Source organism: Camelus dromedarius, chromosome 18 (genome assembly GCF_036321535.1).
Source record: "Camelus dromedarius isolate mCamDro1 chromosome 18, mCamDro1.pat, whole genome shotgun sequence".
Taxonomy (NCBI): Eukaryota; Metazoa; Chordata; class Mammalia; order Artiodactyla; family Camelidae; genus Camelus; species Camelus dromedarius.
The window spans coordinates 21,953,989-21,969,097 of NC_087453.1; the positions used below are offsets into that span (position 1 = coordinate 21,953,989).

The 15,109-nt window shown below is 39.0% G+C and overlaps 1 protein-coding gene across 2 annotated transcripts in view; it reads right to left on the reverse strand.

Moving 5' to 3' along the window:
• Positions 1–2,024: 2,024 nt before the first annotated feature.
• The window catches only part of TPX2 (TPX2 microtubule nucleation factor), a 41,577-nt gene continuing 28,492 nt past the window's right edge, over positions 2,025–15,109 (reverse strand). For both annotated transcript variants that reach the window (XM_031434009.2, XM_010993892.3), the window contains exons 13-18: positions 9,746–9,841; positions 8,528–8,704; positions 7,997–8,143; positions 5,204–5,315; positions 4,379–4,554; positions 2,025–2,850 (exon numbers count right to left, since the gene is read on the reverse strand). In XM_031434009.2, coding sequence (XP_031289869.2) covers positions 2,740–2,850; positions 4,379–4,554; positions 5,204–5,315; positions 7,997–8,143; positions 8,528–8,704; positions 9,746–9,841 — 819 coding nt within the window. In that variant the 3' untranslated portion in view covers positions 2,025–2,739. The remainder of the gene's footprint in view (positions 2,851–4,378; positions 4,555–5,203; positions 5,316–7,996; positions 8,144–8,527; positions 8,705–9,745; positions 9,842–15,109) is intronic.

The following is a 15,109-nucleotide window of genomic DNA, read 5'->3' on the forward strand; positions in this document are numbered from 1 at the left end:
TTCTGGGGTAACCTCTGAGTGTTGGGAGAGAAGCTCCCTCTTGAACATGGCCTAGAGAGAGAAAGAACCTGAATTTCTCTGTAAAATAAAAGCGGAGTTTGAGTTTCAGGGGAAATGGGAGGCTGCACTAGAAAAATGAAGGTCATGTGAGATGGTCCAGAAAGAGAGGACTCGATACCAGACAGACTGTGCTGAGGAGCAGACAGCCCCTGGGAAATTGAGACATTCTGGGAAACAAGAGGCAATGGATGTCTGCACCTTAATTTTAAAAGCTATTTGCTCTAAAGTAACATAATCCCTGTTTTGCCTCTAAAAGACTGTCACACATTACCACCCTGACATGGGTGTGTTGGGGGAGGGGGTAGTAATCCAGAATGGAACAAATGAGGTGTAAGGATTCCATAGGTCCATAATTTTCAATAACACTCTCTCCAAAACCCTCAACTTGAGGGCCAGATTTATTCTTCTACCTGAAACAACCAAAACAAAAAGTAGACAAAATACACGGAATACCAGATAGTAACATATGAATGACAGCAAACTGCTAGAGAACTGCTGACACATTGGAGAGAGAAAAGCTACAGAGGATAGACACAGAGGGGGCTCAAGAGATGAACAGGTGCAGGAAAACCAAAGTAAGAGGTGACCAGGAAAAAATGAAAACCCCACCACCAAGAATCCACAAGAGATATGAGGACTGGGGTAGAATGGGGCTTCTCACAGTACAAGTGGTGGAGAACTCTCTCTGGGACTGATAACTGGGTGCCCTCCTTGACTATCTTCTCTCTCTCTCTCCACCTCCAATCTCTTAGCAAGTCTTGTCAGTTACAGCTTCAAAATACATTCAGGGTCCCACCACTTCTCATCACCTCCACTGCTGCCACCCTATCAAACCACTATCAGCTCTCCCCTGAACAACAAGAACCTCCTCACCTTCCAATTCCAATCTCACATGCCCTCAACTCCCCACCCCTGTCTATTTTCCACACAGCAGTCAGTCACAGAAACATTTATCACCCAACAGAAGAGACAACTACTTGTTTATTGTCTGTCTCCCCTTCTAAAAGGTAAGCTCCACAAAGTCAAGGTCTTCTATTTCTGTTCATTGCTATATTCCCAGAGACTAGAACAGTGCCAAGGTATATAGAGTTAGCAGCAAATCACTATTTGTTAAATGAACTACACAAGTAGTTATGGAACTGTAGAGCATATACCTCTAGGAAATGAATAAAGGAACTGCTCTTTCTATCAGTCTGTGGGCCTACATGAGGCCCAGGGATCTGCAAATCATCTTGCTTTGTCGTCTGTCACTAAATCCACAGTGGTCTGTAGACAATGCTTACTGAATGAATAAACAAAAGGAATATAAAATAGATCTAACATCATACATGGTGCCTAGGTCTGCCTGGGCTTTTATAGTCCGTGGCACAGTAGATGACTGGTACAGAGTAGGAGTTCATAAATAATGTTAAATCTAAAAGAAAATATACCATTTAACATGCACCTAGCAAATTCTGTGCTGAGAAATAGAGAGATGATTAACATAATTTTTACCTTCAAAGACTAACATAATTTTAGTTATCTGCATCTCTACTAGTTCATAAACAAATACAAGTAACTCAGTGGTATAACTATTCTACTAGAGACATACAGAAGGAACATTTGGAAGGCACAAAGAAGGAAGCTGTCATCTTACCTGAGGTCAGATGGTCAAGGAAGGATTTATGAAAAAGATTCTACTAGGGCTGAGTTTCATAAGGAAGAGTTTACCAGGTGAGAAAAGGCACACTTAGGGAAGAAGGCACAGTCTGTCTGTTGGAATAACACACTTCCAGAGTGGTTCCTAGGAGAGAGTTAACAAAACATGGGAGAATATTCTGACATAACACAGAAAAAAGTCACGAAGCACTTTCCTTTAAGGATAGAGCATATGTTTTTAAAAGTTCCTGAGCCCTCCTCTCAAAGTACCTACTTTCCCCAATAAGATGTGACCTCCAAAGGGACCTGACAGATTTAAAAACATCAAATAACAAAATCGGGAGAGGAAGACAAAAATATTTATTACAGTCCAGGTCACTGGAGGACTTAAAACGTGCACTGCTCAGCATTCCTTGTTATCATCAGCACCAAAAAGGGAAGAATGTGCCTGAACAGCAGCTCTACCCGAAGCCTGCTGATGGCCACTGTGAGGTTCCCCGTAAGTTCTCTTCCTTGTCATGCAGTTAACGAGCCTTTCCCCCTTGTAGCCAAGGGCTTCTTAACTCTAAATTCATTTTGCAGAGAAGAATCTGATATACTACTGATGGTTCCTCATTTAATCCATGACTTAAATCCTGTCTCAGTATTTAACTATCTTTATTTTCTGATTAAAATAGAAAAAAAAAAAAAAAAAAGGAGGGGTAAGGGCAACAGAAATAACACTGTGCTAATACAGAGAATTTAAATTCTAGTCAGAGTTAGGACCCATACAAAAGGTCAACTGATGGTTCAAAGGTAACAACTACATGGAGTCCGGTTGAGATATATGTGAGTCGAGTCTCATTATTAGCCTCAGTAATGTAGGAAAACAACCCTCAAAGGAATCGGAGTCCACACTTGTCAGGCATGCTCTGTCGGGCATGGGCAGGGCAAAGCCTGGAGAAATGGATTCTCTCCACGCTCCTGTGACAAAGAAGGCTCCTGGTTTAATGGAAAGAGCAGCTCCAGTTCCCAGGTGTTGTCCACAGCTCATGGCTGAGTTTAGCAGTGGAATCGAGTGGAGAACTTGGGCGATACAGGAACGGTCAGAGGCTGGTCACTTGACTTGACCTCCACACCCTGGTACCTGCGTATTGGATTTGCCTTGTGCACCTGCAGAATGAGAAAAACAGGGTTACCATTGCTAAGGATGTTAGAGAACTATGCTTATGGGTGATTTCATTTTTCTTCTTGAGAAAATTTTGGTATAGTTTCACAGATCCTAGTCACTAATTCAAAGAGGTGGCAGAGGGGTGGCAACACAGTTTAACAGCAACACACATGTGCTTTGGAGCCCAAGTTGGTTTTCATTCAGGTTGTGCTGGGCCCCTCAGCTTGCATCTATCTTCAGTTTGACTATTTATTACTAGGGTATAAGGGGGCTGTATTCAATTACAGAAGAAAAGAGATGTATATTAAGAATTTGCTAGAGTATAATCTTAAGCTTATTGAATCTTAATATTCACCAAAAGCATAGACACACACACACACACACACACACACAAAACCAATGACCAGGAAAGGTTTCTGGGAGAACATATGGTCCCATCCATCCTTCTGACAGTCTAGAATTAACCCTGAATCAAGCCAGATTAGTAGAAAGTTCTATGATATGGACAAACACAAGAGACAAGACTCAAGTGCTGTAGAAAATTCAAAACACTTGAGGCTGGAAAAAAGGCTGGTTTTGTAAGGACCAAGGATTATACATATGTTTTTAAAATCCAATCAGCAAAGGGTAGCTTGGATTTTGTCGAGGAACTAATTCCTTTAATAGTTTGTCCCTAAAGCCTTCCTGTGGCCAGCCACCTCTGCCAACAGCTGATACAGCTGTTGGCTTAGCATTTTTAGACAGAACCTCAACAACTTACATGTTTCTATATTCATCCTTCTACTAATCATATGCAGTTTCATCTAAAACTGTCTTCTTCATTAATAAAGTTAATGTGGCTTGCTGCCCTCCTAGTGAAAGGGTTCTTAATGTGAACGACGCTTTCTTTTCGGATAACTAATATCTAAATCACTATCTAGTGTTAGCATGGAGGGCCACCTGGACTGATATGCACTTTAACTCCAAGGAATTTGAGTCAAGTATTAAGAGGAAAATGAAGATACAGTCATCACACAATTCCCATGTCCTTCTCTACCTATGTATTCTTGTAAAACACATTGATTTTCTTAAGCCTTAACAAAATAACAATAAAAATAAGTTAAATAAAGTCCTACAAATGCATAATTGTGCATAGTTGTGCACAAGATGTCCTCCTTATGAAGATCCCCTGGAAGAAATTCTGGCTGAATTCAGTATCAAGGATAAATGTATTTTTTAAATAACTAGCTTGTTTATATCTCCTGATCATTTTGAGTTTTGTAACTGACAGGTTGGTTCCTAAAAAGGGCCAAAATTATGGCTCAAACTTAGCAGATCCATAGATCACAATTTACACATCTTTAGCCTTGTTCACATCTCAACTTTGTCACCGCCCTTCTTGGCTTGTGCGATTTCTCATTTTCACTCTTCTTTGATGAATCCTTGTAGGCCACCTTAGATCCTTTCCGGAACAAGGCAAGGTAGGCAAGGTACAGATAAAACAAAACAGACACAACCACGGGTTAGTCAGTGCTCGGGCTGCCCGGTTACCAGTTCTTTCCGTAGCCTGGCCAGCTCCTCCTTCTGCTGCTCTTCCTCCTGCTGCCTGGCCTCCTCCAGCTGCTGGGCTTTCTGAGCTTCCACCTCAGCCATTCTCTTCTCCAGCTCCTGCCGCTCCTTGGCCCTCTTCTCAGTGGCCAGCTGGAAAGTTTCCTGAACTAGACCCTCTGAGTACAGAAACAGAGAGAATATTGGTGCACAAGCAGGACTTGCATAAACCTCCCACAGTTCCAGCAACTGGCACAGACATGCATGGAAACAGAAAGGCTGAGCTCTAAGGAAGCCCTGCTAGGAGAAAGGTGGGGTAAAACCACAAAAGTTCTAAAATTTTAAGGGTTGGAAGAGCTCCCATAAATCATCTAATTAGGGAAAAAGCAAGATCTGCACAGGAAAAGTAGCTTGCTCAAAACTACATAGTGATTTTGAGACAGATTTAGGAGGAGAATCCCAATTTTCTGACACATTGCCCTTGTTTAACAAATCAAATGCTTTCTATCGAAGGCTTGCTTCAGGGTGAAGTCCAGAAAGAAGTCCTGGCTCTCCCTCCCTCACTTATTTGCTACTCCCTGGATGGGGAAAGTATAATTGTTGTTGAATTGCCAGCTGCCTCTGCCCAGGCTCTTGTTCTTTCAATCCGACCCCAACACATTCTACAAATCAACATAGCTGCTGGATTCAACAAAGATCGAGGGGGAGAAAACTAGATCCTCTACAGGCAAATGCTTTCCTAATTGACACAACATTGTACTGACATAACTGAGTCCCAGGAAGTCTGACAATACTGCCCCAATCCCACAAGAACACATAAACTATTACCAGTGAAGGATTTTTTCTCTCTCTTAGGAACAAAGGGCTCCTGGGAGATGACGGTGTTGGGACGAGCCTTGAAACAAGCTGCTTCTTTCTGCTGTTTGAGTTCTTCTTCCAGCTATTAGAAAGAAAATCTGTTAGATCGGCAACTACACAACTTTCCCTAACTACCACCTCATTACTCAAATTCTAGTGTTTCTGAACTGTTTCATCAATAAAAACAGCAGGTGATTTAATTTAAACCCAAATTAAAATCCCTTTTACATTAAGTAGATCAGATCAACAATATTTGAACCCCATGAGAATTAGAAAGTACCTTAAAGATACTTTTAAGGCCTATCTTAACATCACAAAAAATAAACAAGTAGATATTAGACATTATATACCCCTGGATAGGATCACCTGTAAAGTATTCTCCCCACTAATCCCAAAAAGAATCTAACCAGAATTTAATCAAGTCTCTAGATTTAAATACTCAATAATGGGAAATACAGGAGATAGAGGAACATATTAATCAACACCATGGGAATACAATGACTAAAATCCAGACTGTAAAATTTATAGGACAATCTAGTTTAGTCAACAAATAAAATGCAAGTAGAGCAGCCTATAGATTAAAGGGATTTAGAGATTTATCAAACAAATGTAATATGTGGACATTATTTGGATCCTGATTTGAACAATATGACTAAAAAAATGAGGGATTTGGGGATATATGAACACTGACTATTTGTCACTATTAAGGAATTACTGTTAATCTTTTAAAATGCAATAATAGTACTGTGGTTATGCTTTTTTTAATCCTTATATTTTAAAGATACACACTGAAGTATTTTTAGATGAAATGAAATGATACCTAGGATTTGCTTCAAAGTAATCTTGTGTAGGTAGAAGCATCCAGTATAGAGACAAGTAGGTAGAACTATAGATGAAATAAGATTTTCCATGTTTTGATCACGAGAGAACCAGGTGACAGGTTCATATAAATTCATTATACTATTCTACTTTTATGTATGTCTGAAAAAGTTTTAAACATTTTTTTTATTATGGGAAGTACCCCACACATAGACATTCTATGTCATGGTCCTTGAAAGAGAGTTTCACTATTGCTTCCAAAGCCAATAGTCCTAAGTTCTCCTCAAGAACAATGCTAACAAGGGGCCTACATAAGTGCTTAGTCACATAAGCAATCACGTCTCTTGCACATCAGAGGGGTGTCTTTCCACAGACAAAAAGATTAGGCCAGAGCCCCTTTCATCGTCCAGAATAAGAGACTGTATCAATACTGACAAACTTAGGGGCTCAAGAGAATTTTTTTTTCAGACGGTAGAATTAGATTCCAATTAAATCAGCCAACAATCGATTAACTTTTTAATCACCTGTCATCTATAAAGAGCAAAGAGCACACTATGTTGAGAAAACAACATACCATATTGAGAATTTATTCTCACCGTGTATTTTCTTATCAAAGCACCAACAGAAAGGAGTGAACAAAAAGGGAATCCTGCTACACTGTTGGTGGGAATGTAATTTGGTACAGCCACTATGGAAAACAGTATGAATATTCCTTAAAAAACTAAAAATAGTTACCAGATGATCCAGCAATCCCACTCCTGGGCATATATTCAGAGAAAACTCTAATTCAAAAAGATACATGCACCCCAATGTTCATAGCAGCACTATTTACAATAGCCAAGACATGGAAACAGCCTAAATGTTCACTGACAGATGAATGGATAAAGAAGTTGTGGTATAAGCAGGGGAGGGTATAGCTCAGTGGTAAGAGTGCATGCTTAGCATGCATGAGGTCCTGGATTCAGTCCTCAATACCGCCATTAAAAAATATATATATGTATTTTTTTTTTCCTTAAACACCCCCCAAAAAAGAATTGTAGTATATATATATATATGTTGGAATACTACTCAAACATAAAAAAAAAAATGAAATAATGCCATTTGCAGCAACATGGATGGACCTAGAGATGATCATACTAAGTATCAAATATCATATAATACCATTTATATATGGAATCTAAAAAAAATGACACAAATGAACTTATTTACAAAACAGAAACAGACTCACAGACATAGAAAACAAACTTGTGGTTACCAAAGGGGAAAAGGGTTGGTGGGGGATAAATTTTAAGTTTGAGATTAGCAGATACAGACTACTATATACAAAATAGATAAACAATAAAGTCCTATTGTATAGCACAGTAACAATATTCAATAGTTTATAATAACCTATAATGAAAAAGAATATATATGTGTATAACTAAATCACTATGCTGTACACCTGAAACTAACACAAGATTATAAATCAACTATACTTCAATTAAAAAAAAAGAAAAAAAGAAAAGAAAGGAGTGAACATTTAATGAACAAGTCTAATAGATAAGATCTTAACTCTTGAGGTAAAAAAAAGCCTACCATTTCTCATATTCCCCAGATGATCACTTAAAGCAGAGATCAACAAACTTAAGCCTGCAGGCCAAATCCAGCTTGCAACCTCTTTTCGTATACCTCTTGAGCAAAAAATGCTTTTTACATTTTTGAAGAGTTGAAACACACACGCACATACAGAACATGTGATAGACACTATATGTAACCTACAAAACCTAAAATATTTAATATCTGGTCTTTTATAGAAAAGGTTTGCTGACCTCTAATTTAGAGTGAGAGCCCCTGAAATAATCCAGTATGTTAGTTCCCAGGTAAATTCAGTATAGTGGGTCTACCTATTGTAACAAACCAACAATCAAGCAATTCACATTTTAGCTGCTCTCTCCCCATCCCCACCTGGTGCTTCCAAGTCTGTGCCTTCAGAGCACCCCTTCTGTCAGTCTCCAAGCAGAAAGGCTCAACCTGAGTTGTGTTCTTCACCTTCTTCTCCGGCAGGTTAATAGTGTCAAAATGAGGCAAAGGAAGTGCCTTGAACTTGGGCACCTAATAGAAAAGAAAACTTAAGGTTTAAGATAGTCTTTTTAGCCAGAAGGCAGCAGCTGCTCCAGAATATTTGAATGAATCTGAAAAATAGAAAAGGCCAGTTACCAAAGCAGCATGGTGTAGCAGAAAGAGTAATGGGCTCAAAAGGAAAAAGAGGTTTTCCTCCCAATGTTGCCAATAACTAGCAGCATGATCATGGGCAAGTCACTTAACCTCTTTGTGCCAGACGGTTATTTTAAATTACTTGCCCTATTTATACTTCATAAGGTTCTCAGAGGGATCAAAGGAAGTCAGTGATTTTATAGTTATCATTGCAACATAAAAGATTACCTTTGAGGCATCAAAGAATAGTATCGTGCTACTTGCAAAAATGGAAACACCTACCTCCCCTTTCTGCAGTTCTTTTATTTTCTTCTCCTTCTGTAACTGACGTTCTTTGTCTCGAGAATCAAAAGAGAAAGGGCATATTTCCACAGTTCTTCCCACTGGGATTTGGGGCTTAAAAGGCATCCCAAAATACGGCACAGGTTGAGCTTTTATCACTACTGGCTCCTCCTCTTCCTGAGGAAAAAACTGCAGTTTAGAAACAAGACTACTTGCTCTCTCTCACCTCCTTTGAATGTGGAGTCAGAAGACATTATATGAGAGAAGTCACTAATTAAGGCAAGTCACTCAACCTCTTAGGTGTCTTAGCTTCCTCTTCTATCAAAGAGGGATACCCACCAACTCACCAACCTACAAAGTCACCTAACAACTCACAGGGGTGAAACCAATGTGAAAGCATTTGATAAACTAACCCAATTACTCTTAAAGGATCTAAAAGTTTTCACAAGAAGGTTGTAAAAACTAAATGAGGTCAAATAGTGTGAATAAAATGAAGAACAGAAGGAAGGTACTAACCAAGCATGTACCTTGGCCTCTTCTTTGACCCAGCCTCCAGACTCCACTAAAACATGTGACTGGGAGTATTCTCAGTAGCCAAACCCAGAATAGGACCAAGTAAGTTGTTTGGGTTCAAGCTGGTAACATAAGATTACTGTGTATTTTAGTTTCAAGTGAAACTATAAAAAGGCTTATGCTTGAGATCTGCTATAAAATTACCTTAACTCTGGATATTTATAGATAAAACGGGAGATGTAACAAGAAACTAGCCTGATCAATGACAGTTTATGTATCCCAACTTCATAAACCACCACCACACAGTCACCTGTGCAACCCTTGGGCTAATGGAGATAGGACAGGGCAGACCTAAATGCTTAGTATGAATTTTAAAAGTCTCTCACTGAATGGTGACAATAACTTAGGCAAAAGAGTGTAAGTCTTGGCAACTTTTGACTCACATTACAACAGCAGGCTAATTTTCAGTGCAATAGAAACAAACAAGCTTCCATTAAGTTACAACCAGTTACCACTGAAAGCCGAAAGATTCATACCCTTACTAACTACTTTGCTTTTGGAAGAACCAAAAAGATGATCAAACGTTCATACCCATTGTTAAGACAACTCCAGCAAGAGTAACTGCCTTTGAATTCCACTAAGTTTAAGAAAGAGTAATGCTTAGATTATGTGGAAGGAATAGAAACCCTCATCCCAGGGAATCACCTCATCTTCTTTGGTGGGCATTCTGATTCTGTTCTTCAGAGCAAAGGCTGGTGACTTGGGGACAGTAATTGGAAGTACTTTCTTTTCAGGAACACCCTGGAAGGAGTAAGCAACTCAATTAGATATCCCAGAACAATCTCTACTAGGCTGTGTGATAAGGTTAATCCCTTTTTCAGAAGTTCATACACCAGGAATCAAAAAAAAAAGCTAATATTTCAGTATATTGTTATTTATCCAACTAAGATTGGTATCTATTAGTACTCAAAAGGTGGATTAACATGACAGAAGCCCAGCAAACAACAAAGACATAGTTTTGAGTTGTATATTCAATAAAAATAGGATTCATCAAAATGTTTTTTGGTATTTATGAAAAACATTCAACAGAAAATAATATCAATATGTTATTGTTTCTCTCCCTTTTTATACCCCAATCCCTCAAAAACAAAGACTTCTAAATGTTATCTAGGAACAGAATAGATACCATCCTCTTAAATCTATTCCACATACAGTTCTACAATGAGAACTTATATTCAAAAACATTACCCTCAGAAAGCAAATGGAAAATAGTATTGGGCAAGGGCTAGCTTAATTTCCTTTTGCCAAATGAGCAAAGAACAAGCAGTTCACAAAGATACACAAAAGGCTCAATCTCAGTAACTTTTAAAATGTAAATTAAGGTATTTTTCTCTTATAGGACTATTATTTAAAAAACTGATTAACACCAGTGTTGGCATGTGAAGAGAAGTGGGTGATCACATATAGTGGTTAAGGGTACAGGGCACAAACTGGTACAACCTTTAGGAATTAACTACTAAATCTTTACATGGTCATTCTCTTTCACCCAATATTACACTCTAGTATTTGATCTCTAGCTCAGCTTTTAGGTATACTTCAATATAGCATTTTTAAAAAGAGTAAAAAATTGCAAATAACCCCATAATCTACCAAGAAGGAATTAATTAAATCCTTCCTTAAACTGTGGTACATCCACACAACAGAATATTATATAGCCATCAAAAAGAATAAAATAAATCTTTATTACTGACATACAGCAGTGTTCATAATATTGAGGGAGGAAGGATAAGCTGCTGAAACAGACAATATTTTTGTTGTGTGTGTTTAAAATGTATATGTAATTTACCTAAGTATAGAAAATAAAATCTGGAAAGAACACCAAACTGTTAACTCTCACATCTCTTTGAGGGTGGATTAAGAGAGCCATTTAATTTCTATATTCCATAATTCTAATACATTCAACTACTCTGAAGATTTTGCCCCTTTTGTGATTCCAAAACACTGCCAACACCTCAAATCCTTGCAGACTGAATTATGTGTCCCACTCTACATGCATTCAAAACTAACATATTTTAGAAAGTTGTTCTATAAATATTTTCCGATTCTCATCAAATTTACATTCTATCATGAATCTGGCAATTAATCCTAATTGCAAAATGGTATCTCTCAGGCTATTGTTTTGAATAAAGTGTATGACCAAATCAATTTTAAAAAATCAAAACAACCTTGAGACATCCTCTGTAACTCTTTATCTGTTACACCTACATCCATATGCTGCCCCATCAGCTCTCTGTTCTGCCCCTTCTCTAACTCGTACCACAGGCCACATCATCTACTGCCTGTACCATTCCACTAGCCTTCTAATAGTCTTTCAGCTTCTCATTTCATTCCGTCAGTCCATCTGCTGTATACAGTCAGAAGATCTGATCACATTACTTCCTGACTTAAAATTTGTTAATGGCTCCTACTGTCTACCTACAGCAGTATAACATATTCCTTGACATGAAGTTCAAGATGCTTCATAATCTAGTTCCCTACCCGACTCTCCAGCCTTATCTCTTGCCCCTCCTTAGGCATCACCCTCCAACCACAATGAACTACTGGCAGCTGCCAAAATTTAACACTGGTTCTCATCTCAGTACCTTTGCCTGTGCTCTTTCCGAAATGATCTGGCTCCTTGGAAGGACTTAACCCTTCTTTTTAAGACTCCACTGAAGCATTTCTTCTTTTGTAAAACTTTTCAGTAGATCTCTCCACTCCCATAACCTAAAGAGCTGACCCCACTCTCCCCCAAATATAGTTTGTTATGTACAGTACATATAAAACTTCATTGCACTTGTTTATACAGGTGTTCATCTCCTCCTACTAGTCCGTGAATGCTCTGAGAGTGGGAACTGTTATTCCATCAATCCCTAATATCTAACACAGACCTTGGCAAGTATAAGGCATTCAGTAAATGTTTGTTAAGTGAATATAGTAAGCATGAATAACAAAATTTATAACTTGGACTCAAAGACTCTTGGACTCTAATTTATACCTTGGGAGACTTCTCCTTAATCCCAACAATGCTGCAACTGCTCCAGACATGTTTGGAATCTCTTTCTTGGAGTGGCCTTCGAAGCCAGTTTTAGGGCCATGCAAGGTAGTTGCTCAATCTTTACTTTTAATTAAACAAAACTGTTTCCAGCTCTATTATTTTACACTACTCAGAAGTTTTAGTTCCAAATAACTTTAGATCAGCTCTTAAAAGCAATCTTTAAAATATGAAGACTTGCCATTGTTAAAGAGATCCAAAAGACTATGCCATAGGATAAAAGACAAATGGCTTTTCCAAAATGCTTTGTACAATATCAATCTTTGGAAAGAATTAATACTGTCAAGGTGACCATTGTAAAGGTAATTCTCATTCTGCTGTGGGAGTTCTAATACATTTTCTAAAGAAAACCAGAATCACTAGTATGGTAAAATTTAATACAGCAGAACTTGCAATCAGCGACAAAAGTCCATGAAATGGGTTTTCAAATAATGCTTGTCAGAAAACAACAACAAAAATTTATTGTTCTAGACATCCCGGACAGGTGGACACCACCCTCTTGCCTAAACACAACCAGGACATGTGGGAATGGGAAGAACACTGAGCAAGGATTCAGAACTCTGGTCTAGCCTAGCTTGGATTCCAATCTATATAGCCTGTATAGCACTAGCAGATAGCCTTCCAGGCCTCAGGTTTTTTTTTTTTTTTTCTTTTCATAAAATAAAGTAATTGAAATAAATATCTAAGGACTCTTTTAGTTCTAAAATAATCCCTCTTTTCCTATTTTTCCCCTCTCTCTGCATCCTCTCAGCAGAGAGATGTGCACTTTAAAAGAAATCTCTAATAAATAAGTCAAGAAAGAGATGTTTACAAATGGGATCAGTCCTCATAATTAGTTGCAGGAGGGGGAAAGGTGATTTATGGAAGTCAACTTTGAGGCAACTATCCATCCACATCCCATCTCTGCTGCAATCAAAGCCAATTGGGGGCTCAATCAGAAATAAAGAAAACTGGGTTTCTAGAAACAGAGAAGGCGTCTTGTTTTGCTATTTTACGTATTTTAGTTATAAGCTCCTTGGGGGCAGGGATACTGCCATTTGCATTCCTTTGCATTCTCCACAGCACCTACAAGAAGTAGCAATTGTCCAATGAACGTGTGTTGATTAATATCACTGTCCTTACTTGTTTACATGTCAATCTGCTCTCCCAGACTGTGAAAGCTTTGAGGACAAAAACTGTCTACTTCCACCTGAATTCCCAGTGTCTAACACAGGCTGCTGCATTTCAGCTTGGCCTGTCACTCAGTTATCTAATATTGCAGTGTCTATGCTGATGTGCTGGGGAAACAGAAGTGGACAATACAGATATCATGGTCCCTGCTATCAGGGAGCTCACATTCCAGTTGAGGAAAGAGACAATGAAAAAGTAACAAATCAAATATTTCCTGATTTCCACAAGTGCTCTAAAGAAACCAAACAGAATGTGGAGCTGAAGGATAATGGGGGAAACTCCGAAAGGAAGCTGAGGGAAGATATCTCTAAAGAGGTCATATATGGTCAGAAGTGGGCAATGTGGGTGAAAAGATGATGCATTTAGGAAAAGCAGCCCAGGATGGGGGATGGGATATTGGGAGTGAGCACCTCTCCCTAAAGCAAGATATGCCCCTAAGTGCCCTGTGACAAATTCTCAGGCCTGTCCCAGAGCAATTAGGAAATTACTATGAAGCAATGTTATAGCTCAGAGTATGAAAAAATTTTTCAAAAAGCCTGCCAGTCTCCCCGAGTCATCCCTAAAATATCGCTGCTAAAATTACTCACTGGCCTCACCGTCACCACACCCACCTCTGTGGTGCTCCAGCTCCCCGCTAGATGTCGGCACCAAGTTCACATTTCACACCCTTGAGCTCAAGGCTTTCATCACTTTACCTCTGCCCCAAGAACCCTTTTTCCATCTCTGCCTCACGGCCCACTGCTGCCCAAGCCCATCTCTCATCAGCCCCGTTGTCTCCTTGCCACCTATCAACAAGTGGGAGAGCACAAGAAACACCAAGAGGACACACGGAAAGAGAGCTTCGGCACCGGGGGACACAGATGGGCATAACAGCGGTTGACAGAGCAGCTACGTTCAGGCTCTGGGGGGCAGGCTCTTCCACTGTAAGAGTCCAAGACTAGAAGTTAAAAGACCTAACCTCAGTTCTACCACCAACTTTAAAAAATGTTTCTATGGGCAAGCCATATTCCCCTCTCAAAGCCTCTCTTAATAAAAAATGAAGAGGGTGGAAGGGAATAGATCTATGTGTCCTTCTATGCTTTGTTTCTCAAGAATCCAAAAGTTGAAGCAAAATCACTGGAAATTTCCATAGGGAGAGAGCTGCAAACAGCCAACATCAGACTCAAAAACTCCTATTGCCAAGACAAATGATGATAAGTTAGCATTGTTGGGTAGAATAATACACTGTTTAAGGAGATGACAGGTTCAAATCCTGGTTCTGCATACTAGACACCTCCTAGCGTCTCTTTCCTCATCTAAAAAGTAGGGATAAAGATAGAAACTATCTCTTAAGAGCTATTATAAGAAATAGATAATTTAGGTAAAACATTCAGTACAGTGTAAGCATGCTACAATTATTACTATTAACATGACTTCTGACTGTGTGTCAGACACCAAGTTCTTCACCCGGGCTTTCTCTAGTCTACACTGCACCTAACAAATCCAAACTCCAGGGGTGGGGCCCAGGAACCTGTTTATGTAATAAGATCCCCAGAGGATTCTGAGAACCGGTTGGGTTTGGCAATCACTTCCCTACAGCACAACATATCAGTTCAGTCACAACTTAATTACTTACCTAGTGCTTTGCTGATCTGTTTATCCAGAATTCTCAACAAGGCATAACCTGGTATAATGCTAATCTAAGATCTCACCTAACTAACTCCCAATGAACTCTAGTCACCCTTAACCCACTTACCACGTCACCTCAGCATTTCCAAAGTACAACAAACTGCCAAACCAATTTCCTAAATCAGTGTTTCCAAAAA